Here is a 22,139-nt window from a genome sequence, read left to right as displayed (position 1 = left end):
AAGGTAGATGACCCGATTCTAGCCCACAGTAAAACGGCATTCTTGCCGAATCCCTATGCGCAGTGTTTTCCCAACGTGCAAGCGTTTGAATAAATCAAGTTGACACGTCAAATGGGCGACTTTATACTAGATACGGAGCAATTTATAGCTAATCAAACGTGTGATCTGGATTTATTTTTCCTAGACATAAACGATTCGTTATAGCGAGATCCTGACGTGGGAAAAATCTAAATTACTTATATTGTGTTTTCTGTTAAGGAAAAGGCAAACTCTATAGTATATTGATCAATTTTGATGGTTTTGGCAAGCAAAGAGAATGAACCAACCTGGGTATCCATAGAGATGTTGTCGATGGTGTAGTTGTTGGCAATCGTCTCATCGAGGAACGTGTCATTGACATACCACGAATAGGCATGCACATCTGGGTGTCCCACGCCATCCAGAAGACATAGTAACGTGACTGATTTATTTTTAACGGCGTATAGCTCTGCAATCTCGATACGCGCAGCGCCAGGTGGATCTTTAATAGATAAACGAGGTCGCAAATTTGAATCATTATTTATTTGAGTCCGCCACATTTAGACATTTGGATCGTCTGCTCCTACCGCTTATCGACAATAATATCGCCTGATTTGGATCGGATCGAGTTGTGTTTATAGGCTTCGTTTAGCTTGCTGCACACACGTACAGGCGTATCAAGCATTAGCATTGACTAAAACGTTTTTGTACACCTACCATTGACGGGTGTGCACTCAAAAGAATTTATCGCTATACAATTGAAACTGTTAGCTTAGATCGTTCAATAGAGTACAGCTGGATGTAGGCGAAACATCGTTTTCTGCTGGTTATTATGACTCTTATGCGAATTCAATATTTATATATAGACTAAAACTTTTTAGCAGAACCAGTTTTGAACGACTAAAAAGTATCATTGTGATTGAATCTGACCTCTTTCAGGAACGTACCCGCATCTATTCATTGTTTTTGTCATAGTCAAATTGTCAATTTTTGTTATAAATTGACGAGGGGACGAGAAAGCCCCAGTGACGCAAACGGGTGCCCCATTCCAGTCTTTGGATTGGTCGAAAATAAAGATGACACCAAATAACCTGATCATATTATTATTAAACCTATTATATAATATGTCCGGGTTCAGTGTAGACGAAGAACAAGATGTAAATTTATTGGCTTCTGCAATCAGAGTATTAGCTAAGATCGAACACCGACCGTCATGGTAAATAATGCCGCAGTAAGAATCGTTGTCCTTAAACGAGATTTACACAATGATCTATTATTAAAAAAAAAAAAAAAAATTACACGTTTTTGTTTTATATGCAGTAGAATAATGTGCTGTTCACTATTGTCACTACCTGAAATGGTTGTCGACTATTTGGAGTAGTCCCTACGACACTGTCGATCTCCGCGCTGCCCAAAAACGGCAGTGTTCGCTACTCTATTAGAGCTGAAGTAGCTTTTGAAATCTCTAAGGTGCAGCTCTCAGCTTAACGTATAACTTCTTATGTAATCCTCATAAAGGGAACTATGCTTCGTCGTAGTGCGTACGTTACGATTGGCGGTCAGCTAACTGCTGCTATGATGTACACCCAAAATGTTGTATCGTAAAAAAAAAAAACTTTTTAACGTTAAATAAAATCAATTAACGACACTTTGAAACATCTGAAATATTAGAAGCTTCTGATTAGTGTTTTTTGTGCACAATTCATAATACCAACATTCAACGTCGAGGTATACAGGCAACGAAAGATTTCCATAATCAGCATCATTCAGCAAGCTACATGAATAGTTTCCTGCCTGGTCTCGGTATCCAGGAAGCCCTAACTCGTACTCGGAGGTTTCATTGAAAAGCACTCCATTATGGTACCAACGAGTCCGGTGTGTCCAAGTGGGATTGCCGTCCTCAACATCGCAACGTAGTAGTACCTCAACGTCTTTGGGCATCGTGTCAATATCTTTCACCGTCATTGGGTTCATCTCCAGTTTTGCCGATGGTGGGTCTAAAACGAAGGTTACCATTATTCATGAACGTATATTAGAATTTACATATGCATTTCAACAACGGTACAATATTGCTGCAGTCTGTTGTCCATCTAATACAATGAAGTTTCGTATCGATAACTATTGCAATTTGTGAAATGCTCTCGATACTCTTAATATTTGAAAAGAAAAAACAATTTAGTCCAGCTAAGTCATTCGCCATAAGGAACACTATTTGAACACTGAACCAATACATCTATACCTTGATAGTAACAACTTCTTTTATGATTTACTGTATGACCTTTCGACGACAGGTTTCCAATGATTTCTAAGGGGGAACCTTGATCTCTGAGTTATCGGCTTTCCGAATGATTGCACCGTAAAGCTTACGGTATAATTCCCTTATTCGTACTGTCAATGCCCCCCATTATAACATTATTGAATCTCATGATTAATGGGCCAACTTTAAACCTTGAACAATGCTTGGATGGAATGGATCTTGAATCTGTTTATCTTATCTTTCTTTTAGGTGCGGTAAGAAACTACTTTATATCTGTACCCCTTCTCCAAGATTATTAAAAAAATATATGAATTACCCAATTTTTTAAATAAAGTAATAAGGGTATATTTGTTTCGACATAAAACAAATGTCGTAGCACATTTCGTTCAAGCTTTAGAACTTAGAGGTAATCATTATATAATTATCTTATATTTCTCTCGCTTTAGAGAGAAAGTCCTTTGTACATAAAAGCGGTTAGTCATAGTGACTGACTTACGACCGCTACGATAGGGTAGGCAGCGAAAGCGGACGTCGCATGCGACCCTGGTTACAAGGGCACAGGGTCGGTGACGTGGGCTGAGCTAGCGCCCATTTCGCATTGACCTAGGCGTTACGGCAAGACTAGCAAGCGATGGAACTCCTATATATTAAGAGGCTGTCGATGATTACGAAAGCGGGCTCTCGTGGCCTAAAGCAAAGCAGTGTATTGTGCATAGTTATATGTAAGCTTTTTTCAAAAAGCTCAGATGTCCTTTGGTCCCGACCATAATAGAAGTTTTTCGTCCACCTGGTAATAGACCGAAATATTTCTCCTGCAGCGAGCGACAATAACGAGAAATAGTACATCATAGCTTGCTAGCAATAGGCAGGGGCACAGTTCTCGCAACGTGACGCTAATAAGGACATAAATTGTTTTAACGGGTCCAGGTAATTGGGAAAACAGTGAACCTAACTATTATTTCTAGCAGACGATTTATTCATCATCAGCACTTAGTCACAAATTGATTGGAGCCACCTGATAGTCTGTCTGTACGGTAACAACGTCAGTAGCAGAACAGAATAAGTGGATAAAATCGTGAAAAATTCTAAAGAGCTCGACGTTCCGCGCTGGCGAAAGACATGCTAGCTACTACACTATCTATAACATATAAAAACTATACAATATATGAAAACTAAAAAAAAATACCAACATCCAATTCTTTGTGACTTTTTATTCAAAACACGAGTTTGGGTGGCAGGTACTAGATTCGCTAGTAACAACAACAACAGCACCATCTCTGCTGCAGTACCAGTCTTGCATAACTTGCAGCGGTGCTTGTCGGATACCCTTTGACGGCAGTTTTGGTGGAGTTGAGCTTACAGCCGCGGGGAATTGGGTCTTTCTTTTCAGTTCAAACTTCTTTTGTTAAACTAAAAGTGACGTGCTTTACTTTGTCATTATTCGGTGGCTGCAAGTTGGACATGCTGGCGGTGGCTGGTTAGGGTTATGAAACAGGCCGCAACTGGGAAAAAGGGCACTACGAAAGCGAAAAAGTGAGTCCTTTAATCGATGGACGGATCCACCGAATTGCCAGTCTTTCAGGAGAGTCACTGCTTTCACGTTTGAGTTTATGGGTCCTTCATTAAGAGTGAGAAACGGAAATGCCGCGCAGGCAAAATGAAGCATCACGATGGAAACGGTAACCAGAGGAAGGCTGCTGTTCCCTAATTTTGTGGCCAGATTAATAAAGCCCTCATATAACAACCGCACGAAGAAGCCAAGTTAATTGGAAGTAAAACATACAAATTCACAGTTCGAGACCAACGCAAATCAATTTAGAGACCTGATCAACTAGAACTGATGCGAGTCTGTGCGCTCCTACCTGGCAGATAGCTTAAGTTGCAATAAAAACGAAAATCAACTAAAACCAATCGACCGAAAATCATTGCTTTCATTTCCTATACAATCAGACATTTCGTTCCAAACGCTTTTCTCCTAATCTTTAGTCAAAGCTTAACGCGGCTCAGTGTGAGCCGTGATGTTTATCCGTTAATTTTTCCATTACCATTCATTCATTCATTGTATTATATGAGTTCTGGTAAAATTGCGACTTACACATGACATCAAGAGAAACCGAATTGGACGAGTTTCCCCAGCCCATCTCGTTCTTGAGGGAGCACGTGTAGTTTCCGTGATCGTCCTTAGATACGTTAAGGATTCTCAGAATCGGGCTGTTGCTAGCTGAGCTGTTACTGTGATCCTGGATGAGTTCGTAAAGTTTGTCGTCAGCGGCGTGGATAGTAACGTTGTCCTTGGCAAACGTGTAGTCAAAGATATTGGTTGGATTTGCCGTATAATTGCAGATGATATCGACAGCCGTGCCCTGCTTGACAGGTTCACTGTTAGCCCGCTCGATCCACACAAACGGGGTGACTAAGCGATGTTAAAAAAAGTAAAAACGTACGCGTCAATCCGTTAGCCTAAAATAACAACACTCATCATAACATCAGTGTTCCGTTATTATTTTATATAATAGTGTACAACGACTTATCTCGGAGAAGCGGCGAACGTCCACTGGCGTAATATTGTTGAATATTGTTACAGTAGTTGTTGGGGGGCTAGCATTGTTCGACACGCGCACATCTCGAAGCTATTTGTATCGTTGATTGCGTTCTTTTCGTTACCGTGTCACATCGACAACTGCGTTCGTGTTCCGATACCTATGCCCCTTACCCTAAAAGATTATTGATGCCCAATTGCCCTGTTCCTCTTGGTGTATTGCTTTGTTCTATTCATTCGTTACCTTTATTTCATTATCCTGTTTCAATAATTCAGCTAGATTGTTTCAACCATTTCGCTTCGGCTATTCAGTTACCCTAATATTGATATTCTCCGCCTTGACCTTGTCGTTGCGGGACTTACAGAAGTAGTTCTGTACGTTTATGTTAATTATTTATATTATGCCGTACTCCTAGGATAGTTGCCCTTTATCCCATTGCGGTCGTCTGAGTATCTCTTAATTACCTTACTCATGGTTAAAGAAGAACACTTTAAATTAAATTAAACAAAAAAAAAAGTTAAGTAAAAGCTTTGAACAGTAAATAAATTAAATAATAAATAAAAAAAAATAGAGAAAAGCGTTAAATTGGCACTGTTATATATAACTAAAAGCGACCAAGTCGTTCCCGCATTTAGGCCTTTGAGGAACTCTCGCACCACTGAAAAGGACGCTGTCCAAGAAGGCTATGAATAACCTTTTTAGGTTTTTTGATAGGAAAGTCAACGGGGAATTGTTTGAATCTTCCTTGTACTCTCTCCACACAGGCAGTTTCCACCGTAGTATTTTCCAATCATGCCAAAATCACAGACAGCCTGAGTGTACACGATTGAAGTTTCAATTTAAGACGGAAAATAGGTTCTAAAAGGACAAGAAGCAAGCATTGCATCTCTCACTCTTCATAAAGCCTATTTTGGCCTACTATGGATTGTTAAGCGTACGACAATCTTCTTCTTGATCTCATTATTATACTGTCTTATATCACTTCTACGTCGATATCGGCAGATCGCGCCCCCTCCCCCTCGTGCCCCTAGACGTGCTATGCATCAGCGGTCATCAAACACGTGATATCAGTGATTACTTCGAATCCAGTTGACCCAAGCAGAGCTATATATCGTAGACAATTATTGGATAAGATGGGCTAGTAGTACAAGCATTTGTTAATCAGCCATGAACTGCGGTGGTTCCAAGTGGTCGACTTAGGGAACAGCGGGTACACTTAGTGTATATTGTTGAGGAAACCTTTCTAGATCAGATCTGGCGATCCTGTTCGTTGCTTGCTTCGATACTGCCATTGGAAAAGTGGGAGATACGGAGATATTATACAATATATCGTATGCATAGGTGGAAGAAGATGCTAAGAACTAGTCGAAAGCAATAGATTAGACTCAATGGAGATTACAAATTAAACCGTCAAAAGCGATGGGGGAAATAACGAGGTCATTGATGATATAGCAAATCTCTCACGAACGGTTAGTGTGTGACCGCGATTGAGAAAGAGGGTAGCGTTTAGCGCGACAGGATAGACAGGAAAGACAACAGGCACACCCTAAAGACACCGAAGCAATGAGATTTAATGATGGCATCCTTGCCGAACTCGCTTCTCAGTTGACGCTTCTTTAGCAGACGACCTACGATCCCCAGAACTGAGATAACGCTAAACGTATTCGTTAACTGACGACTCTGATCGCAGACAGATACAGCCACGATTTAGCCAATGAACGAGCGCGCCGCTGTGACGTAACATAGTTAACGTGTGTTCAATGATTTCAGTGTATCTTTTATAAAGCTCGCCGTTAGCGTACGGCCAGGACCAAGCAAGTCAGATTGATCATATTTATTGTCCTGTTATGAACCTAGTACAGAGCGATAAGCGAATCAGTTGTCAAATTCACCATTGCGCATTGCTTTTACCAGACCTAACTTTAACCAGCTTACATTTTGTTTGCGCAAACAACCTGTTAGGTTATAGAAAGCATCATGTTTTAACGAACAAAACATCATCAAGGTTTGCGAAACACTATTTCTGACATGGCTCTAGAAATCCAAAAACGATTAGTATCGATCCTAATGGGCTCCAAGGGACCAACCAAAGATATTCCTTTATGTAGGACAATTGATTGATCATTAATCAGTAAACTTCTCAAATCACCTATAAAAAATGCAAGTTTCATTTAAAATCTAACTGATACCATTCGCGGGCTATTCGTAATAGGTGACAATACCGTGAGTTACTGTTTTGCATATGACTGTATTGTTTACCCTTCCCCCCGCGCCCCCCAAACAATATCAAAAGAGTTTTAATAATAATAATTAATGATTCGCTGACATTGTTCGCCGATTTCCGGTAAAAAAAAGTATTTTTAATTGCTGTTCAGATATTTTCGTGAGGCTCAGTATAATACCATATAATATAATAAGAATTTTCTTTCCCATCAGTAACACGTTCCTCTGCAAACCTATTGCCTTTATAAAGCCTCTCGGAACGGCTTTCCAGGTCTCACATCATATTATTATTTATCCATTCGCTTCTATTTGTCGATGTTTTTTTTCTAGACAACGTTCTACGATCATTAAGACCGTCGAGTCGGATCAAATACTTACAAAGTACACTCATTGTATAATTATCCATAAGTGGAATGGCACCCTTCTGTTTCATGACCTCGTTGGTCCCGTGACACGCGAATACGACATCGTGGTCATAGCGATTGACCGAAATATCGAGTACACTAGTTGTGTCGAACGTGTCGTCTTCGGTTCGAGTATGAGATGACGGAGGTTGAGAACCCAGTTCGATACCCTGGCGATACCAAATGGCGTTCGCCGGGGGATTCGCGCCCTGTACGACACAAGTCGATATCATGCGACCGCCCTCGGGGATGTTCATTAACGGGGGCTTCAAGCTGATATCGCGTGGTTTTACTGAAATTGGACAAATCAAACGAGGTTATTGAATTACAACGCTCGAATAAATGAGTGATACAAAAATCTTCATTTGTTATCCAATAGCTATCTTTTCGTAAGGCTCGATCAGTAGATCAGACAAAAGCATTTCTGAAGAACCAAATGCAATCTCGGACAATAGTACATTGTTGTGTTTCTATAGAAGAAATGAAAGCTACAGATCATAAACAAAAGGTAAACTTTAATCGATAATATATTCGGTAGGGAGGTTGGCAAAGTACTCCTTAAAGCAGATACCGGACCTGTTTCGAATAAAAGCAATAGACGCTTCATAACATGATATGTCCATATAGAGGCTAAGTTATCGTAAGGACAAACTGCACTGGAGGGCCAAATAAAGGCTGTGCATCAACGTGGAGTTCTGTACGATACTCGGTGGCTAGATTCAATACCTGCTCGCATTTAAAACAGGCCCACACGAAATAATGAAATGTTTGATGCACTATCGTTTCGTGCACCAGTGGAGAACCATAGAGTAAAGGAAAAAATACAAAAAGTGATAACTCTAACTTAATACAGATATGTCTAACCTATAGCGAACTTAACCAGAATCAAGTGAAGCACATAAAGTAATACAGTTCAGTATATATATTGTTTTTCTTGTCGAGTACTCGATACGCGCAGAATACGAGATAGCTTAATTATTATTTTTAATTGTCTGTACCACGTCTGCACGATGAGGTTGTTAACCACAGTTGTACTGATTGTAGAAGACGTATAACTGAATACAATAGCAAGGACCGCGAAGAACGAAAGTTCTTCTATAGAAAAAATCTTCTAAATAGAAGATAGATGTGTCGTAGTAGTGAACTGTAGAGAGTGTCTAATGGCTTAGTTATGTTTTTATGAATCACCATCTTATCCTAAAAAACAACCGAGATACAAATTGTTATTTCCAGTTTCAAGCCGCATACTTTTTCCCACTTGTATAGATGCTGGCGGAAGCTGGGTATATATATATATATATATATATAGCCTATGAACGCGTTCCCATAACCGCGTCCAAATCCACTATTTAACCTTACCTTGTTCGAAAAATTCGGTCTTTTGAATCTGAGATTAACCATGTAACTGTAATGGGTACCATATAGTTTCGAAATAAGTCTAAATTGTTTTAAGTAAGTGACAAACACACGGGGCAGTCTCACTCACTCTTCTCATATACATTTATCATCAACAGTACATTCCTCAAACTGCTATCTTAAAACGATACGACTCACATAAGGTTCGCTTTGGTTTACGCAAATACTAGGCCCGCCCTAAAACGAACCCGCGTAAATTTAGTTCCGAGAGAGAATCGCTGGCATACGATTTCCTCCAGCCTCAAAAGGCATCCCGAAGAAAAGAATAAGCAACACGATTCTCTCACTGAACTCACCCGTGTGAATCGCTTGAACGAGGCCGGCAGCAACAACGACAACAAGTTTTTACGCAGGCCCATCGTCCTACGCAAACATCGAAGGCGATCACGGCGATGATCAGAATGGTGTTGCCCTTGTACTGGTTATCGTAATAACAGAAACATAGACCACTAGATAGGCAGGACAGCTGTAACGCAGCGTCTTTTGAATCGTATTATACTCAGTTGCCCAAAAGATCGCATTTTTTTTGTTATGTTCGCAACTACGATTGTGCTTAGAACGCATTCAAGTTCCTAACGGCATGTGAAAACAGTAACGCTAATAATATTAATAACAATTCAACAAGTACCAACACCGTATAAACAATCCAGATCGATACTATCAATTCCGTTTAGCGTTCACTGTTTAGTTATCCGTTTTAGTGGTTATTTATAGTTATGATAGTATATCCGTTATATAATAAGCAGAGTAGGCAAGTCGATACGTTTAAGAGCATCAAGAAATAATAAAACTCAATGCAAAAACATGTCGTCGATGCCACCATAGCTATCATCACGTTCGTCATCAGCTGCGGCATTACTACACCGTTTCCAGACACTGACCATGCGGAAAAGGTTCGCCAGCGGAGCGTTTGTTGAGCTCCCGTTTGCCTGTTGTCAACTCACAGGACGCGAAAACTACTAGCAGAGTGACCTTTCTGGCCACACGCACCCTACCCCGTAAGATCCACCCACGCACACTCGGCAGTCGTAGCACTGGAATTAGTAAAGATATTTTTTCCAACGAGTATACAATAAGGAACGCCTCAAAACTCCCGAAATTTTGTCCATTTGTCTATTACTAAAAACTCTCGCACATACATTTATAGTACAACTATGCTCAAGTTACACAAAACCTAAAAATCTTGCAAAACCCTGTAAAGCTTTCAAGATAAAAACAACCTTACCGATCTCTTTCTGAAAGCGATCGGTCCGTACGGCTCCAGAAATATCGTCCGTCACGTACATCCGCAATACACGAATATACGAATACTGCGCATTTTTTCGTAATAGCCAAACTCGTTCATTGGGAATAAGGTATTGAGTTTTTTAGTTTAGGTAAGAAAAACAAGATCTTTATTATCACACATTGTTGGGCATATTTCTAGCTTTACGCCTAGCAAGTTTGCTGCCAAGGCCATTTTTGGCAAGCGTCAGACTAACAGTCTACTGCTGTCAATAACCTACCTTGTCGCGTCCTGTCAGCAAGACATTGTTTATAATCTGATAAAGCGCCATAGTGTAGACGCTGCGTTAGAGATTTGAACTTACAAAATCATGGGGCTCTAATCTGTTAGGGAATGCTCTAATTAGTGAAATTTTCTACTCGAAAAGTGAAATGAATATTGCTATTTTTTTTATTATTGTTCAAAGAAACCTACTTACAGTGAAGTGTGATATTAACTTCGATACGTTTCGGCTCAGGGAAGGTAACGTGTCGGACTTCACATCGAAATCTTGACCGGATGTCATTCCTGTTAAATATATTCGAATAGGTAACAACTGATGTAATATAACCATCTTCGGTTGATGTTTCCAAAGCAGTCCTAAGAACTTCATCGTTTTGGTACAGGATCACTTCGGGGGCAGGTTTAGCGCCCCGCGTTGTACACGTCACATTAAACTGTTCTTCTTCAAGGAGTGGTCCCACTGGCGAGCCATCCGTGTATTCCACACCACTTAACTCTAGAATCGGATCTTTAGGCTTTGCTGGAAGGATACAGAAGACAGAACACACGACAACGTTCGCTATGCCTCACTTCGTTCAGGTCTAACCATGTATATATACCAGTGTAGTGATAGAACACAGACGTATTAGAAACAAGTTTACATTTTTCATTTTATGTTTTTCAAAGTCAAAGTTAGTTCATTCGTGCAGATGCGTGCTGATATCAATTTATGGAAGAAAATTTAGGAGGAAAATTAAAAGGAATTTTAGCTTCGGAAGCTAGTCTAAAAGGAATTCTACCTGACCTAAAATGTCTGTCTACGTGCATAACTAGCTTCCGCTTGAAATCTCGCAATATTTAATAAAATAGAGTTAATCTGCTTTAAAGATATTAGGAGTCGATGCCTCAAGTACCCTCCCTCTTAACGACGCCTATTGCACAACCTATATATATATATATATATATATGTATATATATACTTTGTCTTTAAAATGTTATTGCAGGTACGTGACAGGACTCACGACGAAGTGACATCAAGCAGCGGATCTAAAGCATCGTCTGTATGAATTTCGTCGGCTTTCTAAAAAAAAGGACCAGAAGGAACGCATACAATTATTCATAGAAGCAGACAACACTAGAAAAAAGTCATAGATATGTTTTCAAGAATGGCATTGTACAATTCACATGTGGTTGCCCATTAGATCTGTACCGCGTAAATGGACAGAAGATAGGAAATTAAGTATGACAAAGCAAAGGCCGTTTTCCGTTACCAGCTTTATTCGCCTTGTATCGTTTCTGTAGATATCACGCTTTTTTGTGTTACTGCCCGCTGTTGGTATCTCTGTTAGCACCACGCGGAAACATATGGCAGTTTGACGGTATGATACTTGCTCTGTCTCCGCTTCTCCTTCATTTTTCCTTTCTTTCGTCAGGTCAGAAAAACCATTAAAGGTCATGCAACTTTTGCAGCCGCTGCGGGGGTGACAGGTTCTGTTCTAACGCTGCAACTGTTGCTGTTGTTGCTACATGATGTTGATCAGGTACCTAATACATCCGTTGTGAGATCAGAACAGGTGCTTTCTCCACGGCGGTGTGACACCACGCATGGTGTCCTTCTTTCAATATCGGCACCACCACCACCACCGCCGCAATGCCGGATGTCCAACTTTTTGTCTTTGATACCGTATCCCCTCTCCTATCCTTAGTGGGCCATTTCATCTCTGACGTTTTTCCCTTGTTAGGCTCCGGGGCTGAACAACCTATCTATCTCCTCGTTGTCGTCATCGTCAGTGTCATCGCTCCTGTGACTGCGGCCGATACCGACTGTCGTAATAGTATTCAGGCGGGCAGGGATACAGACTGTGCCGAGCTGCAGCGGGCAAATAAAGCAGTATAGCAAAAATGCATTGAAGAAAGAGGCCGCTTAACTTGAATGGTTAACAAATGGAAGGTGGAAAGACGGTGGCTGTCATTTCAATTTCGTCTCTGTTAGCACGGTCCAATAATCTCAGCAATGTCTTCTCGTACTTGTGAAACAGCGGAATGGTGCTAACAACATATCTCTTGTCACTGATAGCTGTCTAAACGCTAAGGCACACGTTTAACACGCTAGGGCCTTAGCGTCTAGCGACATGCGACGGCTCCACAACTCAATCAAAGTAACATATATGTATCATGCAGATATGTAGAAAACGATAGTATAGTAACGCTAGTCAGTTACAATAGTGCAATATACACGTAGGCATTAGTTATTATATATTAATACTTAGTGTTGTAGTTGGGCATAGAGAAGACATAGTGCGTTCCATTTTCGCACAGTTGCTTACACCCAGATAGAATGAGCGTCGTTAGACATACTTCATTTTGTAGTATGGAGATAATATACATCGTTCCAGAAAACTGGGCTTTTATAGCCTTAAAAATACCAATGATTTACTACGCCCGCTGTACAAACGAAGTATGCATTTCCCTGCAGCCAAAAGAAGGAAGCTTGTTATGGCAAAATGACTGAGGCGGATACTTCTGTACCAAGTTAGTAAGTTGACTGCCACTGCCCAAAGGTCAACTTACGCTGGATCAATTGAAATGGGCTGGCATCTATGAAAATCTTTTCATTTAGCTCTAATTAATAAAAACAAACAACACGTATGAGGTTCGTTATAGAAACGAACTCAATAGAGACACAGCTTATGCACTATGTATGTTGATTTGACACTATATTTTCTATACGTAAGTATCTATAATTAGACTCATGCTGACTAGCATCAGATAAGACGTCCTACCGTGACGTGATTGAGAATCATTGGATCGTATCTGCTTCATCGTATTTGTATGTCTTGTAGAAACACTTTAAAAAAAACTGCGTTCTCCGAACCTCTCACGATGAGCTGTGCATACGAGAGTGAAGGACAGCCGCCTTTCGTGTAGGTGACGTCGCATTTATATCTTGCTTCGTCGGTCAGACGCAACGGGGCAATTTGTAAAATTGCTGTTGTATTCTTTATGTAGAAATCGGCCCTCGTGGTCGCACCGTCCGCAAGATCGAGCAGGGCCGTCTGTCGCGTCGCCCTATAAATGAATACGCGCTTCCACATATCGTTGACGAATTTCGACCATGTAATAAGATATACATCTCCACAGTGGGCCGTGTCGACCAAACAGGGCAAACGGGTAGAGTCACCGTCCAGGCCAATAATTTGTTCCTCATCGTCGCCACTGACCGTCATACCTGCCACATGTAACATGCACAACAACTAATCAGAAAAGTATCATCTTTTTACGTTTGGTTAATTATATAATAATAACGATAATAATAATAAAAGTAATAACGATAAGTCAATTTCTCGGCAATAATTGAGACTTTGTGATAATATCCAACTGTAGACGTTGATTCGTTTTTGCTTATACGCACACCATATACGGCACCTGATCTTGGAAAAAAAGGATTTCTCTTATTTATTGCCATTCAATGGAATATCGAATTGAATATACGGTCAAAAACAATTATGAATTCTGAGATTTCCTGTGATTAAAGGCTAGAAGATCGACGCCTAAATAGAAGACTATATTCTAACAAAAATTATTTTAAAAAACAATTTTTATATTGGAAGTATTAAAACATACGCTGCATGTTTAATCTTCGTTTCGTAAATCATACCTTAGTTTCTACGGTAGCAGCACGTGTCAGAAATAAGCAAGAAGCGTTTGATAGATTTTTTTTTAAGTTTCTAATCCTGGGGTTTTGTTGGCATTTTTGGCTAGTGTTTGGTCGCAATTATTATGCATTATCTATTAAACCTTGACTCACTATGGCAGCATTCGATAGCTCTTTTACATACAAGTAACAATCAATAGTTTTTTTTTTTTTTTTCTGATATATTTTCTACGTAGATCGCATAGAAAGTAAGTGTCAATTTTCGTACAATCCCGTCGTAACCTAAAGCCGGCTCTAATGCTTGGTTTTACTTTACGGACGTGAGCTGGTTGGCTAAATTATACCAGTCCCTACTATGATGTGGCACACGACTTCGCCGTCCGTTCTGCTTAGGTGGATGGTGATCATAACTATGCCGCTGCCCGGGGGCTGCCGAAGCATGCTCGACGGGCCTGGATCGCAACGTCTCTACAAATATAGCTCCTGTACCTACTGTTGCACCTACTGCATAATAGATTGGATTTTAGAGTGCAACACGGTACGATTTGTAAATGGTTTATGTGTACGTGAGTCGGGATAGCTATGCAATTACGCTTTACTTACTTGAAACGTTTACTGAAAACGACTTCTCATTTGCGTTACGGAAATTGCTATAGGTTAAGCGCGAAGAGTCCACCGATAGGCGGCCGCAATTGCGAAAGCCCGTCCACTTGCTTTGACATATTAATTATGCCGGTCGCTCAAAAGTTACCCGTGACGTGCGAGTAGGATGACAGGTAAGCCTGCCATCTTCGGCGTACATGTTCACGTATTCGCCCCACTGTTCCGTCACGACTGCTACGGTCTTACGGGACAGTAAAGTGTAACGGTACGCATGTGCACTTTAATCAGCGCATGCAGAAGGAGATTATCTATCAACTTGAGCGTATAGTGCTTTGTTTGGTATAGAGCATGATTTTAAGTCATTATGAAGAAAGCATTAAACTATGCATGTAGGGTAACTGTCAAACAATGCAACAAATATACACCGCAAGTCTTGTTTCTGTTTCGTCTCACAAGAAAGAGTCACCTATAACTTAGGTTTTACTCCAAAATATTGCAACAAGTTGCGCAAACTATATATTGGCAATAACGACGTTCTCATAGTTCTATTATTAAACTTGTGCGATAATTTAAGCATTCGTTACCAAAGATTTTTTTCGACAGAACTTCTTACTCTGCTAATGAAGGTATCGTCACATAAGCATCAATTAACGTGTCAGTTTAGAAGAAAACCATTTTACGTTTGAACGCTCGGTCTGTATAGGGATCAATTATGATGAAGATCATGGATTTGCGCTGAAAGTAGCCTTGTGGGAAGATCGAACGAATTTTATCGGAGAAAGACATTGGCAACGCTAATAGCGCTAAGTTAAAATTCGGTCACGGTATAAGACCTCTCTGAGAACTTCACATGTAGCTGATGGCTTTAATAAAGGTGAAAACCAGTTCTTTCAGATACAACACGTGAATTTCGCAGTACAATAAACAATATATGACTTTATCTTGCCGCTTTCAAACTCTTTTTCTGTCCTAATCGCACGAACTTTTACTGTATCAGTAAAAATATACTGCCGTCTCTGTATTATACTTTTTGGATTTCAAACGTAAAATATTTATGAAAACAGTGAAAAAAACGCTTAAGCTTGAACTTCACAAATATAGAACACACGTTTTGGAACAACGTAGGCTGAGGGTGTAATCGACCATTATGAGATATATGAACATAATGATGTTTTTACTTGTATAAGCTTCGGAGTTTAAATCCAATGAAAGATAAACGGGTAGTCGATGAAAAATGCTACCATAATATATGCGTTTCGTCATCGGTGGATACGGACTCATTTCGATCTGTCTTGGTACTGCTATTTAGTCGAATACTCCGAAACGTGTTATCAACTTTTGTGAGGATATGCCCAAAATAGCCCAAAGAGGCTAAAAACTGCCTTCGGCAGTTTGAAATAGCCACGCTCTCCATACTCCACAGTTCCTATCACGACTTCAGCAAGGATGTTTAGAATCTAAACAAATTGACTCAATTGGTGTTAACGTCTATTCTTGGTCACTTTCAAACTTTTTTCGGTTAGACAAGAGCGCGAGATAGAGAAATAAACGGTTAATTAGGGTATTCCGTCGAAGCGGACGAATCAAATTGAGGCGTAGACATAGCTTGCAGCCTTGTGTGTGCGCATGTCGCAGGTGCCATTGCGCGGAAGCCACAGCTGTCTCAGGCTGATTCCTCAGTAATCGCTTAAAAACAGGCAGAGGAGGATCAGTGGCTATAGAAAGGTAGAATAATAATACGTAGATCAGTCAAGTGGTAGAGCGGGAGCCTCGTTCTTTTTCCCGCTCGGTCCTCGACAACCAGTTACGCGCTACGTAGATCCTTGCCGTCGTTAGCGCTGGCAGCAGGGGCGATAACAAGCCGCCAGCCATACATCCTTCTCTATTTTGTCGTCGTCGTTGTTGTGGCTTGTAGTTCTCCATAATGCTTCAAGCCATGTGGCTACATACAGACAACCGCAATAAACTTGTCGTAATAGGGAGCGTTCTCTTGCATCGGATTCCCTTAAGTATATTCGTCAAAAGCAGCGTTTTTCTTAGCCTCTTACACATGCAATGGATGCTAGAAACGTAAGGAATCTTTATATGGACCCGGAAAGAGGAAGAGTTTGAAAGCTAATTGCGCCTAAGATCAGTGCACGTAAATGTCTTTTTTTTTTTCTTCATTATGATAGTGCATTGTGTATGCAAGGATTATTCTAGAAATAGCGGTCGCGTTCTTGTTGATACGGGCGCTTATAAGGCGGTATTCATGGCAACTGCTACTGAGTTTCCCATTTCATAGATTCCGTCCAGATTTTCTCCTTTCCAAACAGGACTAGAAAAAAAAACAAATTGTAGCTAGTGTATGGATTATTGAAAAAGGCAATAAATCCAGTTATTAGGTTTATATTACTACAGTTCTAATAAATATGGAACTAACTTTGTAGTCCGAGCTCAAGTATAATATTAGCGTGTCTACGGTAGCCATTATTATAAACTACTTATATCACCGTGTACTAACTATCCGTTACAATTTGATCGGGCAGTAGAAATGTTCCGTTAAGCCAACAGAGTGTCCACGTGTCCTACCAATCGGAAAGTGCTCCAAGTATTTAGATCTCATACAGTCCTATCTCTCACTTAACCATGCAACACTGTTTATCCTACTATCTTCACCTGTTGGGAGATTATTTTCGTCAAGCGGCTCACTCGTGTGATCTTGGCAAATGGCTATGTGTATATGTCCCTATCCTCACCCCATATGCCTCTGTTGAATGTAAACGAGACGTCAAGGTCGCCGTTGTTGCTTCTATTGTCGATTCTAATAGTCTCGTATGGTTTAGCCGTCTACCAGCCTAGTCTAACGAGGGTGATGATTTCGGAGCATTATTTATAAGTAGCTCCATAAGAAAAAACCTGTGTGGTATCCCGCAGGTAGCCAATACTGGATAGAAGCAGCATCGACAGAAAAAAGTGACTCTGATTATCTGGTAGCTTTTCACAGCAGCTCAAGGGCGTTTCGAGCTCTCTCTTTTTGTTATATTTTGTAAAACGTGTCATAATTGTCCAAAAGATAATTAGACTATATACGTTTCAAACGCTCTCCCAAGGTTTTAAAGATATCTTTTCAATTATATACGTCCTGTAGTTAAATAGCACTTCGGTTATATTTTGCATGCTCAATCAAAAAAGCTTTGTATTTACTATTATTGTTATTTATTTTATTCATCGATCCTTGCTAAGGATGCCATGGCTTCAAATTATCAGTCCTGCCATATCCTTTTTTACCTTCCTCAGTGGCTAACCCAAGCTAGCCTGGATATAGAAGTTCAACATCAACTGTCAACATGGAAACAACTTATAGGTATTTTCGTAACGTCGTTATTCTGTTTGCTACGACTGGTGACACAGCTCGTTTTACCGTTTCACCTTCGATGGGAACGATCTCCAGCTCGGCGAGTTTGTTGTGATATTGGTACGCTGACATCAGAAAACAGCTATTGGATTAGCCTAGATGTCTATGACAGGACACAGGACACAAGTTTTGGCTCATCATTAATTCATTTTAATTAATTATTGAACTAATTTAATACCTTTTTAACAACATAAAAAGTCGTCTGGAGGGAATATCCATAACATGAATATTCCCGCTCACCAGTAGGTGTTTCCGTGCTAGAGTTGTATTGACTTTATACGAAGACGTTTCTGTTAGGATGGCTTGACCATCTATGGTCGTACAAATCGAACGTAATTTACGTTTACGTTGTATACACAAGCGTTTGAGTGCAGTCTGAACGTTAGAAAGTTTATACTTCAATCTGTGCAGTCGGAATATTATATATTATGCACGCGTTCTTAGGGCTGCAGTGTCGCTGCCGTGTTAGATTTAGAAGTAGCAAACAACTTATATACCGCTAATGTCAGCATCGAGATATTCCAAAACATCAATTTTGTACAATGTTCAATTATTACTAAGTCACGAATCTTTATTGTATCAACCTGGCCGTCGTATGTTATCAGTAGACTTTTTGCTAAGGACATAGTAATTATACAGGAATTTTCATTCCCGCTTACAGTTTGACACTTGGTGTGTAGTCAGCATAGAGACATGAAATCTGCCTTCTGAGGAGTGGAGCACTACTATATAAAGCACGGCACCTATATTGGTTATACTTCATAACCGACGTGTGTTTATCCATCATTCAAAGCCCGCAATATAAAAAGCAATACGTTGTTTTTGTAATTTTAGCGAAAAATTGAGCTATTGCCCAGTTTGTTTGCGCCGGATGAACCTCTACCTAGATCAAAAACTTATTTGTTCGCTCGAAGTTGTTGCCAGTTCTCATATGACTTTTCAACCTGCCGCTAAAGATTTCTATGGGGAAAACTGATAGGACTTTAATTTGAAGAGTTTAAGGATGGCACAAAAATCAATTTCTGATAAATCGGATTTTGAAATTAAGGGGCATTTTGAGAAGAAGCTAACTGGATCGTCCCAAGAAGCTCTTACGGTTAGTCTCTTTGAGACTTTTTGCATTTTTTTCTACTTCTTGGACTTTTGAACCGTTTTGCGTCCTTTCCTGATTGAGACTTTTTTGTCTGCTATCAGCCTGGAATAGGTCTTTGTGACGCGTCTTTAAGCGACTTTATTTAAGACTCTTTAAGCGAAATTATAGCTAATAATATCTCTTGAGGCGCGGCTACTACTGCAAGGTTATTTACGGCTTAAGAATGATTGGTTACTTTGAAATGACTAGTGAGTGATTCTTAAAGGCCCTGAATTGAAGCTAAAACTGTAAAAAATAGTGGCTATTTTGAATAAGCCTAATCGCCACGAATGACGCTTCCAGCTCCAATACAGAAAGTCGTTGGAATATCTGTTTTTATTTAGATAACGTCGTAGGACCAAAGTGTAAGGACAAGTGCTCAGCGTGGGTGAATATTTTGCCTTTTGTCTTAACGAGTTGCAGGAAATTGACAATATAAATTACAAAAATTGCTGAAAAAGGTTACTTTGTTTGATTATATATATATAACTACTGATGTCACCTTGCAAACGAGCCAGATTTTTTTTTAACTCATATTGCACTGTTGAAATGGCTTGCTTTTGCCCGTTGGGCATTAACGTTGCAGTGCGTGCTCGACCACACCTATTGTGTATGTGTTGTAAGATGCTATTAGAAGAACACACGTAAGTTATAATGCTGTGCTTTAAAATGACTGCGCAATTGACATAGGCGTATCGATATCATGTATCGAAAAAATAACAACGACACGATTATTGCTAACATTACAAACTTTGATTATTATTCTCAGCAGCCAGACTAGCTGTAATAAAAAATAAAAACTGACACCGTGGTAAGCAGTGGCGTGCTAGAGACGCCTTTTAATCGATCAAGCTCACAAAGTTAATTAGGCTAGAAAAGCCAGCTATGCATAGACCCGAAAAAAAAATAGGTCTTCTTGGGTCAACTTGCGCCCATGGCTGCGCTTTGCATCTCACTTTTAGTGGGTTAAGAAGACGTGGCCTTCCACTAGTCCTTTTTTTGTTTAGCTGTCACTGCAGCGAGAAATTGTCATCCAGCATCATGTTTATCCAGTTTTCACCTAGGTCATAAAGAGCTATATCGTGGTTCTTTTCTTCACAGAATATGATCGTATGTTATTTTTGAACTATCCTTTTTATTATAGAATAAGCGAACCCACCGTTGATCAAGAGCAGTGGAATTAGTAGCAGTAGTGCACTGCTGCAGCTTTGCGTTCTCATGTTTAGATAATTGTTTTGACACTTCCGGTTCCTGTGACAACTCACAATTAACACCACCTCAAAACACTTTTCACAGTACGACACTAATAGACTCTATTAACCGGTAGCGCTTCGACGTCCCCTTCCTTTCTGCCAACGAGCCACCGTCTTTTCATTCGTAGTGACCTCTGTTCATCTCCAGTTTCGTCCAGCCCAAAAGGAAAAGGGGGACGGGAAAACCGGATCGGACGAAGTCCCTTCAGCGTTCGCAGTTCCTCTCTAGGTTAAACAAAGTGCAAGCCTTTTAGCTATGTAATATGTATGGTCACAGTAGTAATGGTGAAGATTTGCTGATAGTGGTTTTCTGCATTCACCACTTGCAAACACGAGCCGCCGACATGCTCAGGCAAGGTGGTCGGCTCTCAGCGTTTGGCCATACAGGCCACAGAAATTCTAACTAGGTGGGTTGCACCTGGACAGAAGGTCGCAAGCAAGGCACCCAGCTAGTCTGAAATTAACAGAAAATAATAGTAGATAAAAGCTTAAAGAATACGGTGCTGACGAAGTAACGCGATCCACGTTCGCTGTAGATAAGCTACTGCAGCTCAAAATCTGAAGCAACACCGTCGACAACACACTCTATCTAACACAGCTAATCTGCGTTGAAACAAGAACTGGACGGACTCATTGCATAGCTAGCACTGCCCCTAGGCACGAGCTAACACTCTGAAACGCTGTGTACTGAAAACTAGCCAGAGTAATAGAGGGGAGCTGCACAGGCAGTGAGGACCGAACACCCGATCTCTGCAATTCGCAAAGAAGAGCTCATCACAGTCACGCAAAGGGCTCCTCGCGCACAGAGCACAAAGAGAAACCTCTCTTAGCTCTGTCGCTTGGTTGTGCTGTTAAAGTAACAACAACCGGCTGAACCAGGTCTTTAACAGGCGCCGATGGCGATGACTCGCCTGTAATTGTGTCACCGCTGTCGCCGACCGTATAGCTCAGTGTTGTCGCGACCACTGGTTGGCTATCCGAGTCTTGGACACGATTCTCGCTTTGTTCGACTTCTTCACAGAGCGCGTAGATCGAAGCTTTCTGTTGTGGCTGTGCCTGCCGATACTGTTTAGCCGGCACACTGTTCGGTCGCGTGCGTTTGAGTAACTCAGTACAACGCGATTCTGTCTTGTGTGCCCTCGCATATGTAGTTGTAGTATATGGAAAGTTTCTCCGTATGAACTGAACGCACATCGGTGGCTTCGATAGTGGCACTCTTACGCGGGGTTGATTCGCAGACAGAACGAACTCTGCTGCCTAACTGAGATCAGAACGGCTCTACAGCCAAAGCTTGAAAGACTATGACCCAACAGCAAAAGGCATACAATATTGCCGTGCCATGACACGCCAGAGTGCCTCCGGTGCGGGAAAGTGAAAAGAGAGTCCCATAAGGGTGATGGCTGCTTGTCTCCAGGGAGAGGGGACGCACAAAAGTAATACATCATTACATGACTTAATCCGTTTTCACTCTAGACTCAAGAAGCAACAAAAACCTGCCTCGAAAAACCTAAATTTATTAAAAAAAAGAAACGGCGACAGCCTTGATAATCGTATCATACTATAATTGCCAGTTAACGCAAAAAAGCCTCATTCAGTGTTATACATAGGGCATAACACCGAGTGAAACTCCGCCAACTTACTACGCCAAAAACTCACATAGTCTCAGGTCCAAATCACGAGAAACATATACCGCTACCTCAAATGCTAAATCAAGGAAGTCCGAAATGAATTCTTCAACTGTTATGCTTGATTAGA

At 40.6% G+C, this 22,139-nt stretch overlaps 1 protein-coding gene across 2 annotated transcripts in view; it reads right to left on the bottom strand.

Moving 5' to 3' along the window:
- The window catches only part of LOC111262586 (hemicentin-1), a 32,000-nt gene extending 10,341 nt beyond the window's left edge, over positions 1–21,659 (bottom strand). The window contains exons 1-7 of one of the 2 annotated variants that reach the window (XR_002681707.2): positions 20,291–21,659; positions 13,220–13,573; positions 10,562–10,885; positions 7,417–7,734; positions 4,371–4,688; positions 1,734–2,015; positions 327–520 (exon numbers count right to left, since the gene is read on the bottom strand). Coding sequence is in view for 1 of the 2 variants with exons in the window: in XM_022836940.2 (XP_022692675.1) it covers positions 327–520; positions 1,734–2,015; positions 4,371–4,688; positions 7,417–7,734; positions 10,562–10,885; positions 13,220–13,573; positions 20,291–20,351 (1,851 nt within the window). In the remaining variant the exon portion in view is untranslated. The remainder of the gene's footprint in view (positions 1–326; positions 521–1,733; positions 2,016–4,370; positions 4,689–7,416; positions 7,735–10,561; positions 10,886–13,219; positions 13,574–20,290) is intronic. The other variant, XM_022836940.2, reaches the window with a different exon arrangement.
- Positions 21,660–22,139: the final 480 nt, after the last annotated feature.

This window comes from Varroa jacobsoni, unplaced genomic scaffold (assembly GCF_002532875.2).
Source record: "Varroa jacobsoni isolate VJ856 unplaced genomic scaffold, vjacob_1.0 scaffold_677, whole genome shotgun sequence".
NCBI lineage: Eukaryota > Metazoa > Arthropoda > Arachnida > Mesostigmata > Varroidae > Varroa > Varroa jacobsoni.
The sequence above is the reverse complement of the archived record's forward strand: the minus strand, read 5'-3'. Positions and strand labels throughout refer to the sequence as shown.